Source organism: Monodelphis domestica, chromosome 5, assembly GCF_027887165.1.
Source record: "Monodelphis domestica isolate mMonDom1 chromosome 5, mMonDom1.pri, whole genome shotgun sequence".
Classification (NCBI taxonomy): domain Eukaryota; kingdom Metazoa; phylum Chordata; class Mammalia; order Didelphimorphia; family Didelphidae; genus Monodelphis; species Monodelphis domestica.
Genome location: NC_077231.1, coordinates 302,766,077 through 302,790,450, shown reverse-complemented (window position 1 = coordinate 302,790,450; position 24,374 = coordinate 302,766,077). Strand labels below are relative to the sequence as shown.

Below are 24,374 nucleotides of genomic sequence, written 5' to 3'. Positions count from 1 at the left end.
GTCACCACCTTCAATCATATCATTTTTAAGCAGAGTAAAGGCAGACTTAGAATAGGGAAGTGACTTCTCCAAGGTGGTACAGATCATAAACTTCAGAGACAGTTATTATAATCATGAATCATGGCTCTAAGTTAAAAGCTTGCTCCACAATATTATCTGCTCAAGAACCAGACCAGGAAAGAGCACCATGTGGGTAAGAGGAAGCAATATGTTCTCATCTTTCCCCCTGTCTTCTGCCATGTTCTCTCCACTGAATTCTATGCCTCCAAAATTAGAAGCATAGACAGGCAGTGGAACTGGAGGCTGGGAGGGATGATTGAACACAAATCAGAGTTAAAGTTCTATATGGATTATCCGGGTTCACAAACCAGAGGCAAATACAATTTCTTGGATTATATAGGAACTCTTATGACTGTCCATGGTTTTTTAGGCCTTGCCTAAGAATCTGTTGTCACCAATATTTAGCAGGAAAAAAAAAATTAAAGAGAGATATCTCTGGAACAGTAAAAATAAAGGTTACTCTGTTTAAGATGAATGCTTAATGCATACATATGATAACTAATTGAAAACAAATAATTCTGGGACTGGTGATAGTATGGTGTGATAGAGGACTTTTTCTCTTCTTTTCTTTTCTTTTCTTTTCTTTTCTTTTCTTTTCTTTTCTTTTCTTTTTCTCTTCTTTTCTTTTAGTAATCTTGCATTTAGTTATTGATTTCTAGAATGAGTACTCTTCCTCATGTGACCTTCCACCATAATCCCAACCGAAAGAAGAGAAATAGAGAAATCTAGGTTTTTCCTTCTGTGACCTACCACTAACTAAAATAAATGAGATTTGCATATGTTTTTTTTTTCACTTTCTAATTGTATTTTCTCACATAAATCCCATCTTTTAAAGGAGATTATTTTTTTAAACAAAGTTTGGCTGCAATATTTTTTCCCATTTCAACTTTTTTGTTCTTTTCATTGTCATTTGGAAATAGCATCAGAATTATATAGTTAGAAAGCAACTCATTGAGTGTTTAATCTAGTTAGGTTTATTTAAACTAAATCCCTAAATGAGAGTCCTTTTGTACTCAATCCCTACTAGTCATACAGGCACAACCTTTGTTAACAGACCTCTAGGGAGCTGTTCATTTTTGGACAGCTCTCACTGTTAGGGACAATCAGAAATCTCATGGAAGCTCATAAGTATGTCTTTATAGCTGCTTTTCCTCAGTGGACTTAATTTGTCTTTAGGGTCCACATTTCCTCACAGGTCTCATTGTTAGGGAGAATCCCTTCATCTGCAACTGGAGTCTGCTTACTACAATTTCTCCTTATGGTGCCAAGTTTTGATCTCTGGCTCTAAAGAAAACAAGCTTAATTCTTCTTACACATGGCAACCTTCTGATCACTTGAAGGCATCAGATAAACCCTCTGACATCTCTTTTCTAGACCTATAATTCCCATTTCCTTTAACTGATACTCCTGTGGCATGAACAGGTCTTTTACTATCCTGGTCACCTGCCTCTGGACATGCTAATCATCAGTTCCCTCCTGAAAATACAGTGTCAGTTAGTTACTCAAGATTGAACAAAGAGACCCACTGTTGGATTTAAGAATTGATCAGTTTTACAGGTAGAAATATTTCTAAGGAAAAGTGTTTCAAATGAAATGGAATGTACTTTGTGCTTGCCAATATGGATGACAAGAACAAGGAGAGCAACAGCAATAAATAACATTTATCAAGGGCTTTGAGATTTAAGTCCTTAATACCTCTTAGCTCACCACTTTTTAATCTTCAGAGAACTAATGGCATGCTCCCTAATATTAATTATTATTGTTATTATTTGTGTTAAATCATGTTAAATCAAATCTGAATTAAAAGGTAGTATAGCTCAGTGGGGGAAAGGGATATATTTAAAGTCAGAATTCCCTTATCTAGAACTTGGCTTTGCCACTTTCAACTTCAATGACCTTGAGAAAGTCAATTTTTCTCTCTGGGCTTCAATTTCCTCCTTGTTAAAATGAGGGGAATAGAATGGCCTTTAAGGTTCTCATTCTGCTTATCTCATCATTACCCCAGGGCAGATCCATCAATTCCCAGGGCAGGCTTCCCAGCTGATATCTCCATCAACTCTTTTCCTCTAACCAGGGCCACCCCAAGCTATTTACAGTTCATAAGGCTTAGATAAGATAGGAAAAATCAACTCTGTTCCCTTCTGTGAGATGGAGGATCACTATCATTTACATGACCACTGTCACCTCAAATACTTCACATGATATCATTTGTTCCCCTTCTCTGTCCTGCATGTCCTGGCTCTATCATCTTAACCACTTAATTTAGTGTAAGACTCTTGGGCTTTTCCAACTTCCCTAGAGCTGAACTTTCTTTTATGTGTTATCTCCCCAAAATAGAGTATAATCCTTGAAAGTAGGGACTGTCACACTTTCTATTTATATTCCCAATATCAAGCCCTGTCATAACAACACAGTAAATACTTTTCATTCATTCATTCACAGAATTCTCATATTATGAGTGGATTGGATGACTCTAAGAATGGAATTCACTAATGCAAAATGTCCTCATTTAGTGTGGATTTTCAGTTAGGGGGAATCTGCTGATATTAATAGCTGATTCACAGTAAACCTAGATGGTAGGGGAGAAGGGGTGAGGACATAAAACTACTTCTCTTTGTCTCCAATGCCCAGATGACCTGGACTACTTGGCTTCAGACACTATAGTGGTCAAGTGTCAGCCTCCTGGGGTGCAGCTAGGTGACTCAGTGGATTGAGAGTCACATCATAGATGGGAGATCTTGGGTTCAAATCTGACCTCAGACACTTCCTGTGTGACCCTGAGCAACTCACTAAACCTATTGCTTAACCCTTACCATTCTTCTGCCTTAGAATCAATACTCTCCAATGTAAGGTAAGGCTTGTTTTTAAAAGAGTCATACTCTTATCTCAGTGAAATAACTATACTGGTGGCTAGTAGGGTATGCTGAAAATAGTATGCTGAAAAGATGGAATTGAAATCTGAGAATTCTGGATTTGAATACAGCTCCACTTTCCCCATTTGTAAAATGATGGAATTGGGGTCAGATGATGTGTAAGATCCTTTCTTTTCCTAAATCTATTGATCCTAAAAATCAACTGGATTAATTGAAATGATTGAGCAAACATTTATTATGCCCCAATTATGTGCAAATACCATGCTAGGGATACAGAGAGACAGAGTCTTTGTCCTCAAGGAACTTACAGTTCAAAAAAGTATTATTTTTCTTTTAATGAGTGGATGATGATAAAATTCAGTTCATATAAATGCTTTTTTGAAGAGAGGAAAAAACTTAGTAATTTATTTAGATAATTCAATAAAATTTAAAGAGATGTTTATTATATGGAAATGCAGAAATTTGGAATGTGCAAGTGTTATTTTTTCTCAAGTTTATGAAATAATACACAGAGAATCAAAAAGACATCACATGAAAAAGTTTTAGAATTTTTGCAAAGTTTTTTTGTTTCCTTTTTTCTTTTCTAAAACTGGCATTTCTGTATGTCATTCATAATTGTGGGGTTAAAAGGAATGGATGTGAATCAGAATAGTTCAAGAGAACAAAACAACTTTGACACAAGTAGTTGGTATTTTTTAACAAAGAAAATAAATAGTACTTCCATAAACCAATTCTCATAAATATAAAGCACTAAATAGGAAGAATAAGGCAACACAAATACAATTTTCACCACATCTCCCATTAATATCTGAAAAATGAATTAAAATATAGAGGCAAAATGGTCACCTTTGTCCTTTTCCAACCAACTCTATGTATATCTATACCAGTCTGGGAGCAAAAGTTAAGCAAACTGTATATCTTTGGACTATCTCAGTGACTGGGAATATCTGGGGACATTAACTAAGAGCAATTATGGCCTTTGAAAAGAGAATGTAAGTCACATTTGTACTTCAAAGTTCATGCAAACTGGGAAATCTCACTCAGTTTCTGAATATAAATATTTTATGATCAGAGCTCTAAAACTTCTCAGTGTTTTAAACTCTAAAATGTTGAAAAATTACTTGAAAGGCAAGAAGGGGGTTGGCAAAGAAAGGGGAGGGATGCTTCCTTTGAAAATGAAATAATTCCCTGATGCATAAACAGCTTCTATGAAACACTTGGAGAATCTTAGTATCAGAGACAGGAGAGGTAAAAAAGAAGACTAGGTCAAACCAGAGACTTCCCAACATCTGTGCAGGATTAGTCCCTAGGGTAGATTTCCTAGTACTTTGATATTCAACTGAAAATCATCAATGGATTTTTTAGAATGACAATAGGGGAAATGGGGGTGGTAGTGTTGGTACAGATTGCTTAAAAATAAATCATGCTCTTTGAAAATATCTACCCAGCTCAAATCCACAAAATGTCTTTCAACAGCCAACAAATTCACAATGAAAATCACAAACCATTTAACAACACACACAGTGTACAGTTATAAGATTTTTCACAGGGTGTTAAGTTTCACAGGCTTTTTATTTAACCTGTGTTTTGCCAGATTTCAAATTTCAGGTTTTGATAATATGCGAGTTATGGAGGAAGGAAGACATGGGTTTAAATCTCTCCTCTGTGTCTAACTAGCTATGTAATTTTGGATAGATCACTTGTGTTCTTTGAGTGCCAGAGTCGCTGTTTGGGTTATGGATTCTATAATCAAGAAATGGGAAAAAAAACCCAAGATATTTCTATTCCTTTTCCTTTTGATAATCGCTTTTCCATCTCTCTTCCACCCTAGAAGGATGTATATATGTGTATATGTGTAAAAAATATTTATATATTTGTGTGACTATAGATGTGTATGTTCATACACACACACACGCACACACACACACATGGTCACTGTTGCCTTGCCCTGGATAAATTTATCATCAGGAAACTCATCAACATGGAGATTCCTTCTAGCTTTGCTTCTCCTATCTCATCAGTCCCCACAGTTGCTTCTGACTTTCTGATAGGAGGCTTGGAGAACACAGCAAAATCCCAGTCATCTCTTCATTTGCTACCAGCTGTTCTGCTTAATTTGAACTCTATCATCATCTTCATCATTGCCCCCTCCTGGTGCCCTCTGGTACTCTTTCCTATTTTTCAACTTCTTTTTGTGTGCTGTCTCTCTCAATTCTATTTTAAAGTCCTTGTATCCCCAGAACATTGACAAGCACATGGAAAGCACTTAAATGTTTATCTTATCTCACCCCAGAATGACTTTATTCTTCAGAAAAGCTAAGATTTCTTGCAGGAAGAGATGATGAGGTAAGAGAGTCCTTAAATGACAATGATTTATTGGCTATTTTATTGATACAAATATTCACTACAGAAAATATTATTTTGACTAAAATTGAACAAAATTATTCATCTCAGGAAAACATATGTGTGTATTCAAACTTTATGCTCAGCACCATATAGAAAGGATTTTGGAAAGGATTAATTTAGCCCATGCCAGCTGTTTTGACACCACACAGATGGAGCCAAGAAAAGTGAAAGAGGGAAACCAAGCAAGCAAGGGCAAACACTCTAGGGCTCTCATCATTGGAGAGTGACTAAAAGGTTCATAGAAGAAAATCCATTAAATCTTTTAATCTATTATCTCACTTAATTAAGCTATAAACCTTGACACCATGGTTTATAAGGGAAGAGAGGAAATTTTCCTTAGAGATTCTCAGGTTCAGGGGAAAAGGAAAATGGACTAGATGGCCTAATGATCACCTCCATTCCATCCCTGAGAGACACCAACATTAAAACAGTCAAATTCATTGCCTAGGAAGAAAGAAATGAGGAATAAGATATTTTTCCTGAATGATACCCTACCAAGGACTCAACTAGAAAAGAATTGCCATTTACTTACACTTTAGTAAAGCTTGTTTGGTTTGTTTTGGAATAAAGGGTTAGACCTGGAGAGAGGAAAATCTATTGGGGAGCACTTCCCCTGATGAATATCAACTGTTTACCCACAAGGAAGTAAATTAACCCACAAAGTTTGTACTAGGTGAATTAAGGCTTCGAGGCACTTATTGACAGAACAACTTAAGCAGATCTACAATCATTCATTATTTAATCACTATATTCTTACTCTTAGAAAGGCATATCTTTGGAAATTACGTTTTCTATGCCTCAGTTTTCAGATCAGTAAAACTTGGTTTAAGGATGGATTGGGAAATGACTAAAAAATTCCTTGAGCTTCTTAGACATACTAGTTCTATAAGTACTACAGAACATGCTAGTTTAGGAAGTATGTCCACAGCATTTCAATAAATAAAATATATACTCAGACCAGATCTCCATAAGACATTTACAAAAAGATGCCAAAATGTAAGATTTTTACTGTCATGTAAAAAAACTCATCCTTGTCATTAATAGCAAGACATATGATATATATGATATATATGCAAATAATTGCAGCAGAGGTAAAAGGAGAAATTCCAAGTAGCTAACTATACCTGGAATTAATTTAATGTTACTGGGAAAAAACCCAAATATGATGAAGACAATTGAAATTGAAACTGCTTACCTACAGCAAATTCATAAGCATCTATTTCTTTGCTCCAAAAGAAATGAAAGAGAAAAAGAAAGAAGGAAAGAGAGAAGAGAGGAGGTTTGGGGGAAGGAAGAGGAGAGAGGGAGAGAGAGAATAATAATAAAAAAGAAATCATTGCCAAACTTATTCTGTGTATTATTCTGATGAGCATTGGGCATACAAATACCAAAGGTCAGATGAGTATCTGATCTTTAGAAACTCATATTCTAATAGGAGAAGACAATAAATGTGAGCATCTTAAAAGCAGAAACTTTTCTTCCTTTTTCTGTTAGTATACCCAGCCATTAACATAGTGTCTAACACATGGTAAGCATTATGCTTATTGTTGGATTTTTTAAAATTAAATACTAAGAGTATAGTGCTTTGAGGCATGGGGAAATTTTGTTGAAGTAAATAACAGAGATGGAGATTGGAGTATTGGTACATTGATTGATTTTACTTCTAGGAATGGTTTTGTTTATTTGATTATTCTTCATAGACCTGTAGGTGAAAACTGGGGTGGGAAATCATGCTTTCCCAACACCAACATGGCATGAAAATGGGCAGCAGACACTAGGTTGGGGATTCTGAACTGGCTACAAATAGACAGTCTCACTAATAAGAAGCCCACAAGAAAGCTGGACTCTCAGCTTGGAGGTGAGGGTTAAAATATAGATATTGATCTCCCTTATAATGTCGAATGAAAAAAAAATAATACATCATCAAATTTAAAACACTACTGAAATATGAATTATTATTATTATTATATCATTTGAAATACATAGCTATGTACTCTCAATTAGATCCATTTTTTCTTCCCAAGTCAGAAGGCTCTTAAATCATATCTGACAATATGGTATTCTTGAAAACAAATGCAGAGGTCAGGTCCTATCTGGGAAAACCACATTTGCATGAGCTCAGATTTACAATTAGTATACATTTTCTGGCATATTTTATAGAACCAGATGGCTCAAGTTGGTCTTTTATTTGTCAGACTCAAAGTGAAATGCTCTAAGACTTAATGAATTTCTTCTTCCCACTCCTATTCACCACTACTCCCATCCTTCTGAGCTTTCTTCTCTCAAATGCTTGACAATTCCCTGTTCTAATGTAGCCTTGAGAGAAGGTGGGAAAATCAATTCAATGCTATAGTAGTTAATAAATTACATGATACCCAGCTCTGGATCCAAGGAGGCAAACCATTTCCAACCAGGAGAGCCAAATGCAGAGATATTCAGAAAGTCTGAGAAATTGATGAGGGGGAAGGGTAACTTAAGTCAGTTAGTGAAGAAATTTTTTGATAGCAACATTTATTAAGAATCCACTTGAAGACTAATTCTGTGCTACACGTGAAGAGGAGATACAAGCCAAAACATGAACACAAGTCTCAAAAAATTTGCAATATCAATCCATCACGTTAGATTGCAAGTATATACAACACTTGAAAAGAAGCCAAAGATAATTCAGTTCTTTCAATAAACACATTTTTTAAATTCTGAATGACAAGGCAAGGATTTTAATTTTGTTCTCATTTTTAAATACCACTAACTTAATTAAAAATGTTTTCCCATAAAGTAGAAAAATTGCACATTTCTGTTGTTCTTCTTCAGTAGTTTCAGTTGTGCTTGACTCTTTGTGAGCACATTGGTATTTTCTTGGAAAAAATACTGAAATAGTTTGCAGTTTCCTTCTCCAGTTTATATTATTGATGAGGAAGCTGAGACAAATAGAGTTAAGGAAGTTTCCCAGAGCCACACGGTAAGTAAGTGTCTAAGGTCAGATTTGAACGCAGGAAGACAAGTCTTCCTGACTCCAAGTTTAGTACCCTATCCATTATGGCACCTAGCTGCTCCCTTCTTTATTTCTATGTCTTAAAATTCTTTGTTCCTTTAAGACACAGGTCAAATGTCATTTTCCACATGAAGCTTTTCATGATCGGTCCTCTTCCTTTTCTACCCAGGAAACCTCCCTCCCAATATCACCTTGTATTCATTTAGAATATATTCTGCATATATTTATTTATATTTATGGCTTTTTTATATACATATGTGTGTGTGTGTGTGTGTGTGTGTGTGTGTGTGTGTGTGTGTACATATAGGGAGACATCCCTCAATAGTATATAAATTCATGGAGGGCAAGGGCTATTTTTGTCTTTATGTTCTTAGTGCTTAGCAGAGTATTTGGCATACAGTAGGCATTTAATATTTGTTTGTTCATTGATTGCTGAAAATATCATCATAAAAAGTCCTCTCAAGTTTCAAAAAGGGTTTTATGCAAAGTAGAAAACTAAGGTCAAAGAGAGATAGAGATTGAAAGAGATGTAAAACTTGTGGATGGTGAATTAATGTTTAATGGAAAATTTCCTCATCATCCACAAAACACAAAGAAACCATTTTGTATAGCAAAGGTAGCCAAAAATAAGTTTGTCATAATATTTCTAAATAATAAGCGATATTTTCTGGTAACAAAATTTCCTTAAATATAAATCAGAAATGACGAATTGTGTGTAGAATAGGACTAAGACTAAATTACGGAATGTCATGCTCAGCATCTCAGTATGATATTGACCAGTCCCCTAAGAAATTTGTAAGACATTTCATCATGGTTTTTGGGGTCGCCTAGGTTCTCATGGACTGTCATCTCAAGGGCTGGCATACAGGGTCGGACAAAATTTAGCAAACTAGAAGGGCTTGCAGTAAGAGCCCAGTGACAGACTACATGCTTTCCTCAAGGATAGCTCTAGCTAAGTTTAGAAAAGTTTATTACCACAGAGTTGATGACTGAAGGAGGAAATCTTTCAGGAATAGGAGCTTACTGGCTTTCTATGAAGACTCAGGAAAATTGAATTCTGTATGGTAGAGGGATTAGTCATACTGGAAACATCATGGATCCTTGAAGCAAAGTAGAGAATACTGCCCCACACTCCGGTCATATTTAAGATCGGAATAAAGCATGCCAGCCCTATTAAGACAGAGTCAGGAATAACTATGGGGTTGTAGTTACCAATCAATTTCCCAAGGCTTCTTTCACTTTGTGCTTTAATTCTTCTATAGTGCCTCCACTTTGTTCTTTGAGTACTGCACTCACTCTAGCCGACATCAAAGTGTTTGACTACTCATTAGTGGCTTTGGGGCCTTTTAGAATTGCAACTGAGAAGTAAAATTTACGGATTATATGTTTTAGACTATAAACTTTTGGAGGCTAGCAGTTAAACATTTCAATTCCATTTTGAATTGTATTAAGTTTTACTGATACTATGCTAAATCCTGTTAGGTACTTATTGCTTTCTCTCATATACTTTTCTTTGGAGGGGAAGGGAGGGAACGTAGACCTGCAATTTATTAGGAATAAGAAAGTCTTCTCCCTTGACACAGATCATTAATCAACTAACATTTATTAAATATTAAAACTTGGTTTTGTCCCAACCAAGAACATTTCTACTGAAAAAGATAGATGTGATAGATTTGGTACTCCAAGATCTTTTGATTATCTTAGAGAATAAGACATATCAATAAAAAGTTGGTCCCACACTTTCAACATTCACAATGGTTTGCTAATATTTTTTGAATCCACAACTCAAGTTTCCATCTACCACCATTGTCAGTGGTCATTTTACCATGGAACTGTAAAGTGGAGAGACATCTTTCAGTTATTAGTTTTCAATGAAAAATGCTAACTAGGGATAACATTTTCTTAATTCATGAAAGAGCATGAATTTATGATTCTTCTTGCTTAGTAGCTAATAGCATTGGGCACATTCCATTGAGAAGATCAAGACTGGTGCTCATCTTTGTTCGTGTGAATTTAAGAGCACAGTTATTCCAGACCCCTGGTGAATCAGGGCTTTGCTCACCCAGCATGTGAAGACTGTTTTGGCGGAACAGGCGGAAGAAACCAATAAGAAGGTTCAACGGCTGAGATGGCGACGCAGCAAAGCACTGTGGAGTGCTTAGGGCATGTTGGAGCACAAAAGACAACACGGCCATCCAATGCAGCTGAGGAAGTCTCCAGATGTAATGACTTTTCGTGCCAATGGACCCAGGCTTCCAACGTCAAGAGAGTGGGACTGTCTCTGTGCATCGACTTTTCCACTTAAATCTTCATGCACAGGTGTCTTTGTGCACAAAAACACACAAAAACAATCGTCATCCTCGGTTACCAAGAGACTACTACTATTCCCATTATTGAAGAGATGGCTGCATGGGTTTGGAGGCTAATCAGAACTAATAAGTTAGAAGAGTTCCTCAGATTTTTTATAAAATCATCATTTCTAATTATTACATGAAACCTCATGTGAGTACAAAAAATAACTTGAGTAAGACTAGATCATCCATGTATCCAGATAACTATGGAAACTTCCATGCACACATGAGAATACATTTATGATATGTGTATATACATACATGTATAATTGTACACAAACACAAAACATACAAACATGTTCTTGATCATAGTAGATTAGATAAAGCTATATTCATGAAACACACAGAAATATTCATTCATTCAATCATTCATTATTTTTTTTAAGAGGAATATGATTTCCAGGAAAACACAGCAAATGGTGATACTAGTTACAGACTCAGGTTGGATGGGAGCATTTACATTGACTGGGTATATTCTTGAGAAAGAAAAAACTATAAATATCAGAGATGGAAGATAGATAGAGATGAGCAGAGGAAGAAAGGCAAGAGAAGTTTGGTTGAGAGAGAAAGAAAAAGAATAGAGGATCACAAATAATAGAATATAGACCCTAAAGAGTTCTAATTATCATGACATAGCAATTGAAGTACTAGCCACACATTCTTTTCAACATTTTGTTCATTCATACAACAAGCAGATTCGTTACTTAATGTCTGAGAGGAAGAAAGTTTTGTTGATTTAAGAAATTTTCTTCTTAAGGTTGGTTGGTTATAGTCAAAATATGATGCATAGATATGGAATACTGGAATGCATTATACCTATCCATCAACAATCAAGTCTTTATTAGACACCTAAAAAATACCCAGCTTTGTGTTAGGTATTAGGAATAAAATTGCAAAGAATGATATTGTACATACTCTCAAAGAGTTTACTTTATATAATACTGAATCTTATTATCTCTGTGAAAACCCAATGTTGGCAAACTGTCTCTTGGTCATTACAGTGTTTGTATAACCGATGGTAGAAAAACATGACATTTCTGCAACTTAGCTGCAATTTAAAGTCTTAGACCATTATTGAGAAACCCAGAGGAATTTGCTAACTTAAATTTCTTGCTCACCAAGTATGACAGTCATTTCAATGACAGCCACTTCATTTGCAAATGAAAGGACTTTTGGTTCTTGCCCAGCCTATTATAATCAGTTTCCTTTTTCTCTCCACTTCCTTTCTGAGGCCAGAGCTGTTGGGCCATGTGAACTTATCCCACAAGGGAAATCCAAATGTGATAACAGGCTACCTGCTGCTTCGGCAGATATAGCTGCCAACTGCTGACAGACTCATTTTCCTATAGTGGGTCCTCCATTGACACTTCCTTTCACAGCTTTGAAACCTGTGAGCTCTGCCTTGGGATATGTGATGTTTTATATACACATTGACCTTTCTATTTTACCCTTGGAAGCTGTTAAATAAATAAACAACGGGCCTTTTCTTACAAGACCAAATGCGAGGGTCTCAGAATAAATACATAGAGGTATCATAAGCAGTCATGCAGAAAAGGTGGCAGCATACCTTTCACCTTGAAGGGGAAACAGGAAGTAAGGGAGGACCTTATTCATTCCTTAGAAAAAATAGCACTCCCCCAATGATTAGTATTTCTTACATTCTATTTTCAGTTAAATTACTTCTTTTTTTTTCTTGGTTATCTGTTTATCCCTATATCCCACTCCACCCTGAGAAGAATGTAAACTACTTGATGATGTTAAAACTAAACTTAATCTCAAATTTAAAAATGTTATATTTTAAGGGTTTTATTAATGATCATTAGAAATCAAGGAATAAAGAGGATACAAAATAAAGAACTTGTGCCCATGGCTAATCAGGCAGTTCAAACAACTGCTTTACCACCACCAAGCTAGGGACAGGAAGTAAAGAGAGCATGGGAGGAGCATTCGTCCACTTAAATACCAATAAAGTGATCTCACCAATGTGGAGACGCAGGAGAGATTATAGGGAATTTTCTGGGGAGTGAAATCAAAGGTTCAAAATCTCCATTTATACAATAACAAGAACTTTTTCTTCCTTCCTTCCTTCCTTCCTTCCTTCCTTCCTTCCTTCCTTCCTTCCTTCCTTCCTTCCTTCCTTCCTTCCTTCCTTCCTTCCTTCCCTCCCTCCCTCCCTCCCTCTCTCCCTCTCTCTCTCTCTCTCTCTCTCTCTCTCTCTCTCTCTCTCTCTCTCTCTCTCTCTCTCTCTCTCTCTCTCTCTCTCTCTCTCTCCCTGTCTGCCTCTCTTTCTTTACCTTTCCATATAATGCAGCAAAGTTGCTGGCGCATTTTTAATATCCTTTATTGATTTTATATTTGTTTTCGATGTGTATGTTATTTTGCTCTAAATAGGCTATAAGCCACTCAAGGGCAAAGAATTTTGTTTCTGTTTGTTGTTGTTGTTTGTGTTGGAAACTAGCTAGTAGGGATATTCTGCAATGAGTTCCACCCAGGTCATTCCTTTTTTGGGGTTGGGGGAAGGAGAGAGAATTGGAATTCTATTAGGATTGGGAAAAAGCTAAAGATTGAGAGAAACATGCCAAGACAATTTACTGGAGAGTGGGCTATTCCATTCACTTATATCTCATGCTCCACATTTGGAACAAGATTTATCCTATTGACAGAAACATTTGCTCATGGGCAGAACTCTGCTACAGGAGAGAAGACAGGGTCATCTCCCATAAAGCTGTCTTCCTGCATGCTCAGCTCATCAATACATGTCCTTCCGTGTACAGGGTTTGCCTGTGTGATGCCTGGCAAGGCTACAGGGGTCCTTTGAAAAGCAAATCTTTTAAGAGTTCTCTTGAAGAACCCCTGGAGTGCCAGAGCCCCTCACCCTTTGCTTTTGGATGAGGCTAGAAAACAGTACTCAAGGCTTGCCTGTTTTTGTTCAGCTGCATGATTCATTATGGTCCGAAAAAAGTGTCCAGGGTGAAAAAAGCCAACAACTAATGATCCTTCTTTTTGTCCTGAAAACATGGAGATCAATACATAGGACATGTAACATTTATGGAGCACCATGCTTTTCTTCCTCTTGAGGGATGGGGAGAAACAACTTCACTGTCTTTTCTGCTGAAGGCTGAATACAGGCATGATTGGCATACCTGCCTCACTCACTACTTGAGAGGAAATACACACAAATATGGGCTCCTGTGCCTTTCTGTTTCATCTAGATCTGAGCTTATAAAAAGCTTAGCTCCTGGTAAGGACATTCAGGTCCATTTATTCATGTTCAAGAGTGAACTGGTCTGGTGCCCCTCTGGGAGGCAGTAATGGACATTAATGGCCCATGATGCTTTCATTAAAAATGACAGCAATAATTAAATAAAAAAATAAGGAAGAAATAAGGAGTGTCAAAGGAGAAGAATCATAGACCAAAAAGTAAGATTCACAAACATCCATGCCAATTCCTTTAACCTGCCAGAAATTCAATTGAAAGATCAAAAATCAATCATCGTTAACCCTGGAAAGACTGGCTAATCTTTCCTAATATACACCAGATCACTGTGGGAGCCTCTGCAATTGAAGGTGGGCAGGGTTATTTGCCCTTCTTAATATCCCCAAGCTCCAGGATTTCTGGACTGAATTTCAGAGTGAGGTCAAAGCAATAAATTGAGCTGATTTTCCATTTATCCCAATTACAGGGATTCTGGGAAGATAATTTGCAGACTCTGATTGTCATTCTCAAAGTACACAGGAAAACTTGATTGCCTTGTATGTCTCTCTAAAGGAATAATGATAACCAGAATTAACAGAAATCAAGATGATACAATACTTGCCAAGTGACTGAGGTACAGTTTAGCTTAGAGATTCAGAAAATAACACACAGAAATTAAAGAACATTTTGAGGTTTACAAAGGGATTTGCATATATCATTTTTTCCTCACAACTCTGAGGTTAAATGCTATCATGTTCATACTTTTTATAAATTAGTAAACTGAGGCAGAGAGCAGGTGAGTGACTTGCCCAAGGTCATATCGTTAGTGAATTTCTGACTCAGGTTTAGAACTCAGGTCTTCCTGACCCCTTTATCCAGCACTCCATCCACTATGTCTTCTAGCCACAGAAATGGACGGTGAGGAAGAATTATATGAAGTGAATGTGATTCAGACTTACCTTGTTTCCAATTTGGTTATAAGCATGGTTATATTATTACCAAAAAGGATGACTCTGGGGGAAGTTAGGTGGCTCAGTGAATAGAAAGCCAAGCCTGGAGATGGGAGGTCCTGGTTTTAAGTCTGGTCTCTAGCTGTGTGACCCTAGGCAAGTCACTTAACTTCTATTGTTTAGCCCATACCACTCTTCTGCCTAAGAATCAATACACAGTATTGATTATAAGATGGTAATTAAGGGTTAAAGAAAAGGATGGCAATCACAATCACAAAAGGGAATTCAGATATGATCCAGTCCTACTAGTCTAAACAGTCTCGCCAAACTTAATATGAAGACCTCTAATGATGGGAATAGCATTACTACCTCCACACAGTATACATAGCATCTAAAAAACCCTGTCTACAACAGTTTTCTTAGTCATGGATTGAGTTAGAGAACCTTAGAGGCTTAACTCCCTTTTTTTTTTTTGCAGACTGGAAAAGTGAGTTCTAGGAAAATGAAGGGATTTGATCAAGATTCTAGAGGTTTTGAAGGGTAAACCTGAGATCTGACCCCATTTCCTCTGGTTCTAGATTTAATTCATTTCTATTACATCATTCTGCCTCGACCTTTGCTTCTAGTTTTGCCCTCAGAGTCCCAGGATCATAGCTGTGGACTGGAAAGGAATCTTTGAGGTCATTGAGAGCCAGAGAGATTTAGCAACTTGCCCAGGGTCATACTGGTGACCTCCTATCAGCAGAGAGCAGAGGCTATCTTGGAACACGCGTTTCCCAGCTCCAGATTCAATGTTTTGTCAGCTAACTACATGATTCCAAGTTCCACCCTCTGGGAGAGATCCTTATTTACCAACTTTTTATCCGAATACTTAAGTCTGGATATTGCTTAATTCTCTCCTGAGGATCTGTTTGAGTAACCTCCCCCACTTATGATCATTACAGGCAGATGAACAATGCCCAGACCGCTGCGAAACCACAGTCCCTCTGCTGTGATCCAGGGAATCTTCATCAGTCTGTTTTTTTTTTCCTAAGCAATCCTATTACAATTTTTTTAAACAATTCTATCGAGCATTTTAGTTGTAAGGCAGGTCAGTTCAATTGCTATTTTTTAAAACAATTCTATGGAGCATTTAAGTTGTAAGATAGGTCAGTCCAATTATAATTGGATCCAATTAGCACACCCTTGAGCAATGGTGCCAGTTCCCTCAAGCACAGGGCACTCAACTAGGTCGGAAAATTAGCTTCTTCAATGGAAAGCAGCAAAGGAGCCACTTCCAAACTGATGTTTGTCCCTTCATGACATCTTCTCAGGTTGCAGGATGGCTAAAAGTTTTGCTGAAAGGTAGGTCTTCAGAGACCTGATATTTATCCATCTCTACTAGTAGCAATAATAGCTATTATTTATATAGTTTTTAAAGGTCTGCAAAAGCCTTTAAAATATATGAACTCATTTAATCTTCAATCCTTGGAGGTAGGAGCTATTGTGATCTCCATTTTACAAATGAGGAAGTTGAGGCAGACAGAGATCAAGTGACTTACCCAGGATCATACAATTAGAAATTCCCTAAACCTGAATTTGAGTACAGATCTTCCTTACTCTAGTTCCAAAGCACTATCTACTGTGCCAAAACAACAACCTTTAAAGTACACACACACACATACACACATATATGTGTAGGCATGCACACACATATCTGAATTTCCTGAAAATTGTCCCAGAGGCTACTAATACTGTCTGTTTCAATTAGGTCCATACATTGTTTTCTGTTTTTTTATTTTCCCCTGATTTGATTTTCATTGAGAAAATATCTCCAAATTATGCTGAACCTTGTATTATCTTTTACAATTTGGCTTCCAAATTAAAGTGTACATAGGAGTAGCCAACCAAATGCCGGCACCCTGAAGATGATCAATATCATATATTTAATTCTATTATGTCAGGTGGCATGAGGTCAAATCTCTTAAGACTGTGATAATTAGGCCTAATTATTTCCCCCCATATGCTCCCTCAAGGTAGGTCTCACTTTGAGTAAATCATCAGCTCCAACAGCCAAGTCCTTGCTATTCACCATGTTTCCATTGGGTGTAGCTATGCTATTGGACAGGTTTACACTGCAGCCTAGCCATACCGATGGGGAGGATATCCTCATATTTAAGGCCTGAACAAGTTTCTTTGTCTCTACTAGTAAATGGCTTGTGTTAGTTGCAAGTTATCAGGGAGAAACATATTCAGTTCTCTTTGGTGTGGTAAAAGCTACTTCTGTTTTCTTTTTGGAAAAGGAGTCTAGAAAATGGAATTATGTGTTGAAACCTGCCTCCTCTACAATGTTCATTGCATTGTACCAATTTTATAGCTATTTAAATGAGCGATAAAGCTGCCACTGCTTGGGTTGGTCTATTTTGGATCCTTCTATGGAAATAAGCAAATACTGAATCAAATACTGTAGAAGTCATAAACCTGGGGTAAACTGCTCTAATAAATAAAGGACCCCTTCTCCTCAGCCAGCCTCGAGCCTGAGCTGGGCAAGATTTAAGCAAGGTCAGTCTGGTTGCTACAATGCTAAGTTTCTGGAAATCAGGAAAGTGTTCATCTATTGGGGAATGCCTGAAAAAAAACAACATATAAGAATGTATGCTATTGTGCCATAAGAGAAGGTGAAAAATTTAGGCTTAGAGAAACCAGAAAGACTAAGATTTGGTCAGGGTGAAGTGAGAAAAACTCTGAGGATAACATGGTAAAAACCATCAACTTTGAAAGACTTAAAGATTCTGAACAACTGAATGGTCAGGTATTATTCCAAAGGTCTGATAAAGTATTGGGCTCTCAAGGGCAGCTAGGGAGCCAGATCTGAAGTCTGGAGGACCTGGGTTCAAATTTGACCTTGGACACTTCCTAGCTATGTGACTCTTGGAAAGTCACTTAACACCAATGTTCTTCTGTCTTAGAATGAATACTTAGTATTGATTCTAAGATAGAATGTAGTTTTTAAAAAAGGAAAATTAGTCTACTTATCCACGTCCTAACCAATAGGTAGTAGACTCAAGATGAAGAGTGATATATATATTGGACGTGGCCAACAAAGGAATTTGTTTTACTTGACTATGAATATTTGTTACAAATCTCTCTCTCTCTCTCTCTCTCTCTCTCTCTCTCTCTCTCTCTCTTTCTCTCTCTCTCTCTCTCCCTCTCTGTAAACCTCAAAATTTCTCAGACTTATGAATGTTGGAAATTTCCCCCATTGGGGAATCTTCTACTTAAAAAATTCCCTAGCAGATGGTGAGAACTCCACTTGAGTGTGGGGCTCCTTGCCTTGGGAATATCCCTACTCCACCATACTTAGGACTGCTTTAGGACAGAGAGCTCCTTGAGAACAATAAAAAGTGCTCTGATCCATGCTTATGGAAGGGACAGGAAGTTCTTTGAGTCATGACTGTTTTAGAATTGATACAATGGGATACTAAGTACCTATAAAGGTGGGGGTGGGGCAACTTGTAAACTACTTCAACCTAAAAGGGTGATAACTTATTCAGAGGTTTTTTCTAATGAAATTTGTCAACACAGCAGCATTTTTTTCCTGACTTACTAAAGAGATTAAAAACTACTCAGTTGTGAATTCAAAATGGGCGGTCCTTTAGAAACATCTACAGTGATTGGTATATGTAAGGACTTAGGGGAGGTGACAGAGGAGATTTTGCCCTTAAAAATAAGAGCTCAGAGAAGAGCAGAGGATTCTCGATTTCTGACTCTCATTCTGAAGGAGAGTTCCTTGAGGAGCTCCTCTGAGGGACTCTGTCCCTCTGGGGTAGGAGCTCTGGAGGCTCTTGAGAGAGGCCCTTTAAAGCAATCTCTGGCTGGAAGACTCTTTGAGGAAGGACGCTGGCCTGGTGTCACTAAAATCCTTGTTTAGTCAGACCCTGTGGTGAGTGTTAAAAAACTGACTGATTTCTCTCTTAAGGCTCAGGTCTAGGCCATATTGGCTTGAGGCCCTTCATAGGTATTCCTTTCTTACTCTCTCTCTCTTTCTTTGATTACTCATTGTATTGTTAATTAAGATCTCTATAAAACCCAATTGACTTGAGTATTTGAATAATTGGGAATATTTCCCTGGCGACCACCTTATATTTGATTTTAAAACCCAAGACACTGTAGTGAAACATATTTCTGCAGTCAAATTTACTCACCCTATCTTATATCTATCACAATTTAAATCTTCCTCTATTTTAATCACTACATCTCTCCAGAACATAATAAAGGAGTGCAATAGAATAGAAGATATGAATGGTAATGCAATGGTAAAATATTCAGAAAGATATTGAGAGTACCACTGAATATGGAAAGTGAACAAATGAGCTCAAGCATCTTTAGAGGGTTATTTTTCTAATCTACTGGTGATAAACCTTCTTAGTGTATGTAGCCTATCATCCAACTTAAAAATGCACCAGAAAGAGAGTATGAATGAAATTTTCCACTATGTCCTTTAGGTAAAAATATCTTATGAGAATCAAATGGCCAGATTATTACCAAGTCAATACCATCTTTTGGTTTCTCATGATGTTCTAAAGCACAGAGTGATTGTGACTTTTCATAAAAACCCCCAGGATTCCCACAAACATTTGATGGGTTGTCCTCAAAAATGACTTTATTGAAAACTGTTACCAGTATCTACTGTATTCAATAAGAGCATGCTATTTTCTCCTCCGCATCCATTCTATGTCTTTTTCATATTCAGATTTTAAAATTACCTTGATGGAAAATGGTAGAATGAGGTTGTGATTATGAAATGAGAGGCAAAACTATTATGGGCATAGTTACCAATGTTGTTTAGAAATACATTTTTTCCTGATGTAATCATCAAACCAGTGGTCTGCGATATCTCCAATTCAAATTCAAGAATATCTTTTCCTACAAGTCCCTTTCCATGATTATTAACATAGCCACTTACCTGGTACTCCTGGTGGGGTTTTAAGGTATTTCCCATTAAAATGCTGAATGACCACTTCACATTTTTCAGTTGATTCCATCCTGAGAAGAAAGGGAAAAGAAGAGATGATTGACCTTTCTCTAAGGCTGTTTGGAGATGGAACATATACATAAAACTATGAATTAAGTAGAAGGTACTATCTGTGATATGCCAAATGACTAGTGTAGACAACAAAAGGATGAATTGATATCATGGCCTTGGAACTAGAAGGAAACTTCAAGGTTATCCATAGTCTAATCTATTCATTTTATAGATTAGAGAATTGAAGCCCAAAGATATTAATTAACTTGCTCAAGGTCACATAATATAAGTATTGTGGGACAGAATCAGAATTTAAATCCAGTCCCTCTAGGTACTCAGAACAAGGTGATCACTGACAGCTATGTCAGGTTTGGAACAACTTTAGGAAATGAATGGGAGCTTTAAAATGCATTAAATAAGATTCAGTGGAGCCAGGGCATCCTCATGAAAAAACCTGTCACAGTTATCAAAATATAACCTTGACTCAAAAAGAAAAAAACTCCAAAACTTTATGAGGTAGGATTTGAACTCATGTAGTTGGCTAAGGCAGGATTTAAGACAAGGTCTCTTATGATTTTGAATATAGGATTCTGGGCTATGACACGGTGCCTTTTTTGGTCTTTGTATCCCTCAGGCATTGTGGTATATATTGCACATGAGAGACAATTGATACACATGGATGATTTTGTCGAAATTCAAAGTAATCTAGAACAGGATAAGTATAAATATGTATTTACATATACAGTATATATACATTCAATTTTTAGCATGAACATTTACACCTTAGAAATTGGCAAATGTTCCATATCAGAGTTTGTTACTGATTTTTTTAATTTCAGATTTAAAATAATAGAGAAAATATCAATAATATAGATTAAACCTAAGAGCGTGTGATTTATACAATTCTTTTCTTAGAATCCATGGTTAACCATTTACCAGAATAATTCTGGGAACAAAGAAACTCTAAAGATGGAAATTGATGTAGAGATGGACAGTACAATGTGGCTAAAGTACAGGTTTTTTTTCTAGGTATAATTGTAGAAAATACATAAGGAAACATAGATAGGGATCAGATTTTAAAAGGTCTTGACTATCATTCTAGGAAGTTTAGATTTAATCCTATAGTAGGAATTTGTTAGTGCTGCTTCTTAAGAAATAAGAAATCACAGAGGTTCAATTACTTGGTTTAATTTTTAAGTTATGTCTTATTCATTGTGACCCCATTTCTAGGCAAAAATACTGCAGTGGTTTGCCATTTCTTTCTCCAAGTCATTTTACATATGAGGAAACTGAGGCAAACGGGGTCAAGCAACTTGAGCAAGATCACAAATTTAGGTCAAAATGAGGTCAGCTTTGAACTTAGGAAGATGAGTCTTCCAGACTCCAAACCTGCCACTGTATCTATTGCATCTAGCAATGTGTATGTTTTGAGGAACTGAAGCTATGTTCCCATTATGAATTTAGTAATTTATTTTATTTTGTAAGATTTGTGTCAGGATGGATTATCTTCTCTAAGTTTCTATTTTTGCATCAATGTAAATTTCAAATAATCGCTTCTGAACCAGAATGTAGGAGACAAATCTAACAATAATTGGCACAAATTTATTCCTTTGACTTGGGCACTGGATGTACCCAAATACCACTATAATGATGTTATGGGTAAATTCATTTCATTTTCAGAAGAAAAAAAATCTTCAAATGAATGATACTCAGTTTAGGTTAGGGATTTAAAAAAAAAATAATTAATTTTATATTCTAATTTCAAATTCCTATAGTGGTTGGAAATGGAGTTACAGTGTGAGAATGGGAATAGCAAGAGTCAGAACTAGGAATTTTCATGAGTTAAAATTCATGTATGTTACCAGGAGTATAACTGAGGGTCTGCAAAACAAGATTGAGAACATATCAGAACATCCACAGACCCAAGTTCTGCTTCTGGAGGCTTCACAGTGATCATTCTCTTTGGCTAATGATCTCACTTATTATTTCCCCTGATTATGATATGAATTTAATTTGGCTTTCATTCCCATTTATATGATTTTCAGGTCCCTTGCAAGCAATAAATTAGGAGAATGTGGAATAAAGAAAAAAATATATGCAACAAAGAATATAGATTGGCCTCATGATCAAAAATCCGTTCTTGTGGACTCCAATTCCTTCTAGGGGTCAATACAGATACCATATCTTAGTGTGGCCATGAAGCTAGACCACAAACTCTCTCTCCCCTGACATATAATATATTTAAATTACTAGATTTTTTAACAACCCATTCCTCTCATGGATCTCTTCTGCCTCCTTGGGGATCTCTTTTGTCCTTTCAAATTTATGATTCTGTATAGAAGTCCGTGCTAGAGACTTGGTTTCTTGGCCTCTGATGTAAATAATTGACATGACTCACAATATTGGTGAAGTGTAAGGTCCAGCTTTGTTCATCACCATCACTGATCTCAACTTTGGACCCCATAGTTCATATTTTAAAAGCACTACTTCTGAGTATGATCCAAGATGTCTGCTGCACAGTCCTTCGTTACTCTGCTGCTATTATGGATATTCCTTCAGCTCCCTACTAGAAAGAGGACTTTCTTTGCATGATCCAAGTACTCCTCTGACAGACATCTGCACATCTGGATGGATTCTCTTTCCCTTGACTACTAGTAGCTTGGTGGTGTATGGTTTCTTACATTCATCAAAGGCACATCATTCTGTTATCCTGCCACCACTGATGCTTTAAGTGTGGCCATACTCCTTGGGAAAGTGGTCTTTAAAGACAAGTTTTTACAATGACACAGACAGAACCTCTATGCCCTTGGGAGTAGTTAATGAATTTCTAGTATTCTCAGTAATCGAATCCACAATTATACCATTTCCTTAACAAGTTTTCAAAAATGTCTATGTAGACCTCTGATGCCTCAATGAAAAATCCATAATCCTCACTAATAGTTGAATGACGATAGATTTGTGGATGCATTTTATTTATTTTCTTCCTTCTTCCAATGGGTGAGAATAGGAATAGCAAGAGTCACAACTGGAAATTCACAATTTCTGATCAGAATTTCCATTTGAATAATTGCTCTTGGCATCAGTGCCTTTATAATCTGATTCCATCCCTGGCCTTTTGGTCTTTGCCTCTGTTCCAGCTTTCTCCTCACACTGGAGAGATTTCACTATTTCTGTGGAAGGTAGCTATTCCCATCAACATTGTCATGATGGTAAAGGTTAATATCCTATACACACATATACCTAACATATAAGTGATGAGAAAAGTCTACAAGTAACACTAATGCAACAAGGAGGGGAATTTGGCCTTATAAGAGTTACTGAGACTTGGTAGGATAAATAATAAAATGAATATAGGTTTAGAAATATATATATATATACATATATATATATATATATATATGAAATTCATGAAAGGATATCTCTGCCATAGAAGGAGCAGATGGAGTCTGAATGCAGACTAATATATGTTGTTTTTCATGTTATTTCCTTCATGAATTGTTCTCTAGTTTAAGCAATGTGTATCTTATTTCACAACATGACAAACAAAAAATATATAATATATGACAATATATGTACAACTTACATCATATCACCTACCTTCTTGGGGAGAAGGAGAGATAGGAAGGAGGGAAGAAATCAGTTTCCAAAACAATCTGTTAAGCATAGCCCCATGAACTCGATTTCAATTATTGACAAAATTCTAAAATTTATGTTTATAGAGATAGTAAATATGTAGAGAAAGAATTGTGATTATAAAAGGCTAGCATCCCTCCATCAATAGTAGGGCATAGTTAAAACGCTATGGTACTGGTTAAAGAACTAAAAATTGTGACCAATGGAAGAGACAAGTAGGAATTAGAAACAACAGAAAACCATGAAACCAATGAATTGAGGTAAGGATTCTTTATTTAATCAGACTTACTGGGAACATTGAAAATATTTGGAAAGAAATTAGATTTTGGCTAGCAGATTACACTAATAAGTTTCAAATACCACAATAAGTTTCAAAATGCTAAGAGACTTTAAAGATAAAAGAATGCATTAAAAATGAGGGGAATGCAAAAAATGTAACTTGTATAATTATAGCTAAAGGGAGAATCTTAAACAAGGGCATGGAGAGACAAGACAGTGTCATGCATGAGGAAAAACTAGTAGACTGGCCAATGTATATGACTTTCAGAGTGTGTTCAATGGAGGAAAGAGTGAAAAAAAAAACCTATAAAGGCAGGGAGTGGATAGGTTGTGAACAGATTTAAAGCTGGATAAAGATAGAGCATTCCTACCTCTTCCAAAGGAAGTCTTCAAGGAAAGAATGGAAGACCACTAGTTGGAGATACTATAATGGAAAATCCTGTTGATGTATGTGCTGCTAGAGGGCCTCTGCTATTCCTTTCCACTCTTCAGAGTCTATGACTTCATGAAATGTTTGGAAAAAAAGGATTCATTCTGCTGAAGACAGAATCTTATAGAGCCTCCTTTCCAGGGCTGTCGCGCATCACTAGAGAGCCATCCTACATTTTTCACAGCAAGAGGCCTAATCG

At 36.6% G+C, this 24,374-nt stretch overlaps 1 protein-coding gene across 15 annotated transcripts in view; it reads right to left on the bottom strand.

Annotated features, from left to right (window-relative positions):
* RBMS3 (RNA binding motif single stranded interacting protein 3) overlaps window positions 1-24,374 on the bottom strand; it is a 1,500,462-nt gene that overhangs the window by 261,717 nt on the left and 1,214,371 nt on the right. For all 15 annotated transcript variants that reach the window (XM_056800925.1, XM_056800928.1, XM_056800932.1 and 12 more), the window contains one exon: window positions 19,774-19,853. In XM_056800925.1, coding sequence (XP_056656903.1) covers window positions 19,774-19,853 — 80 coding nt within the window. The remainder of the gene's footprint in view (window positions 1-19,773; window positions 19,854-24,374) is intronic.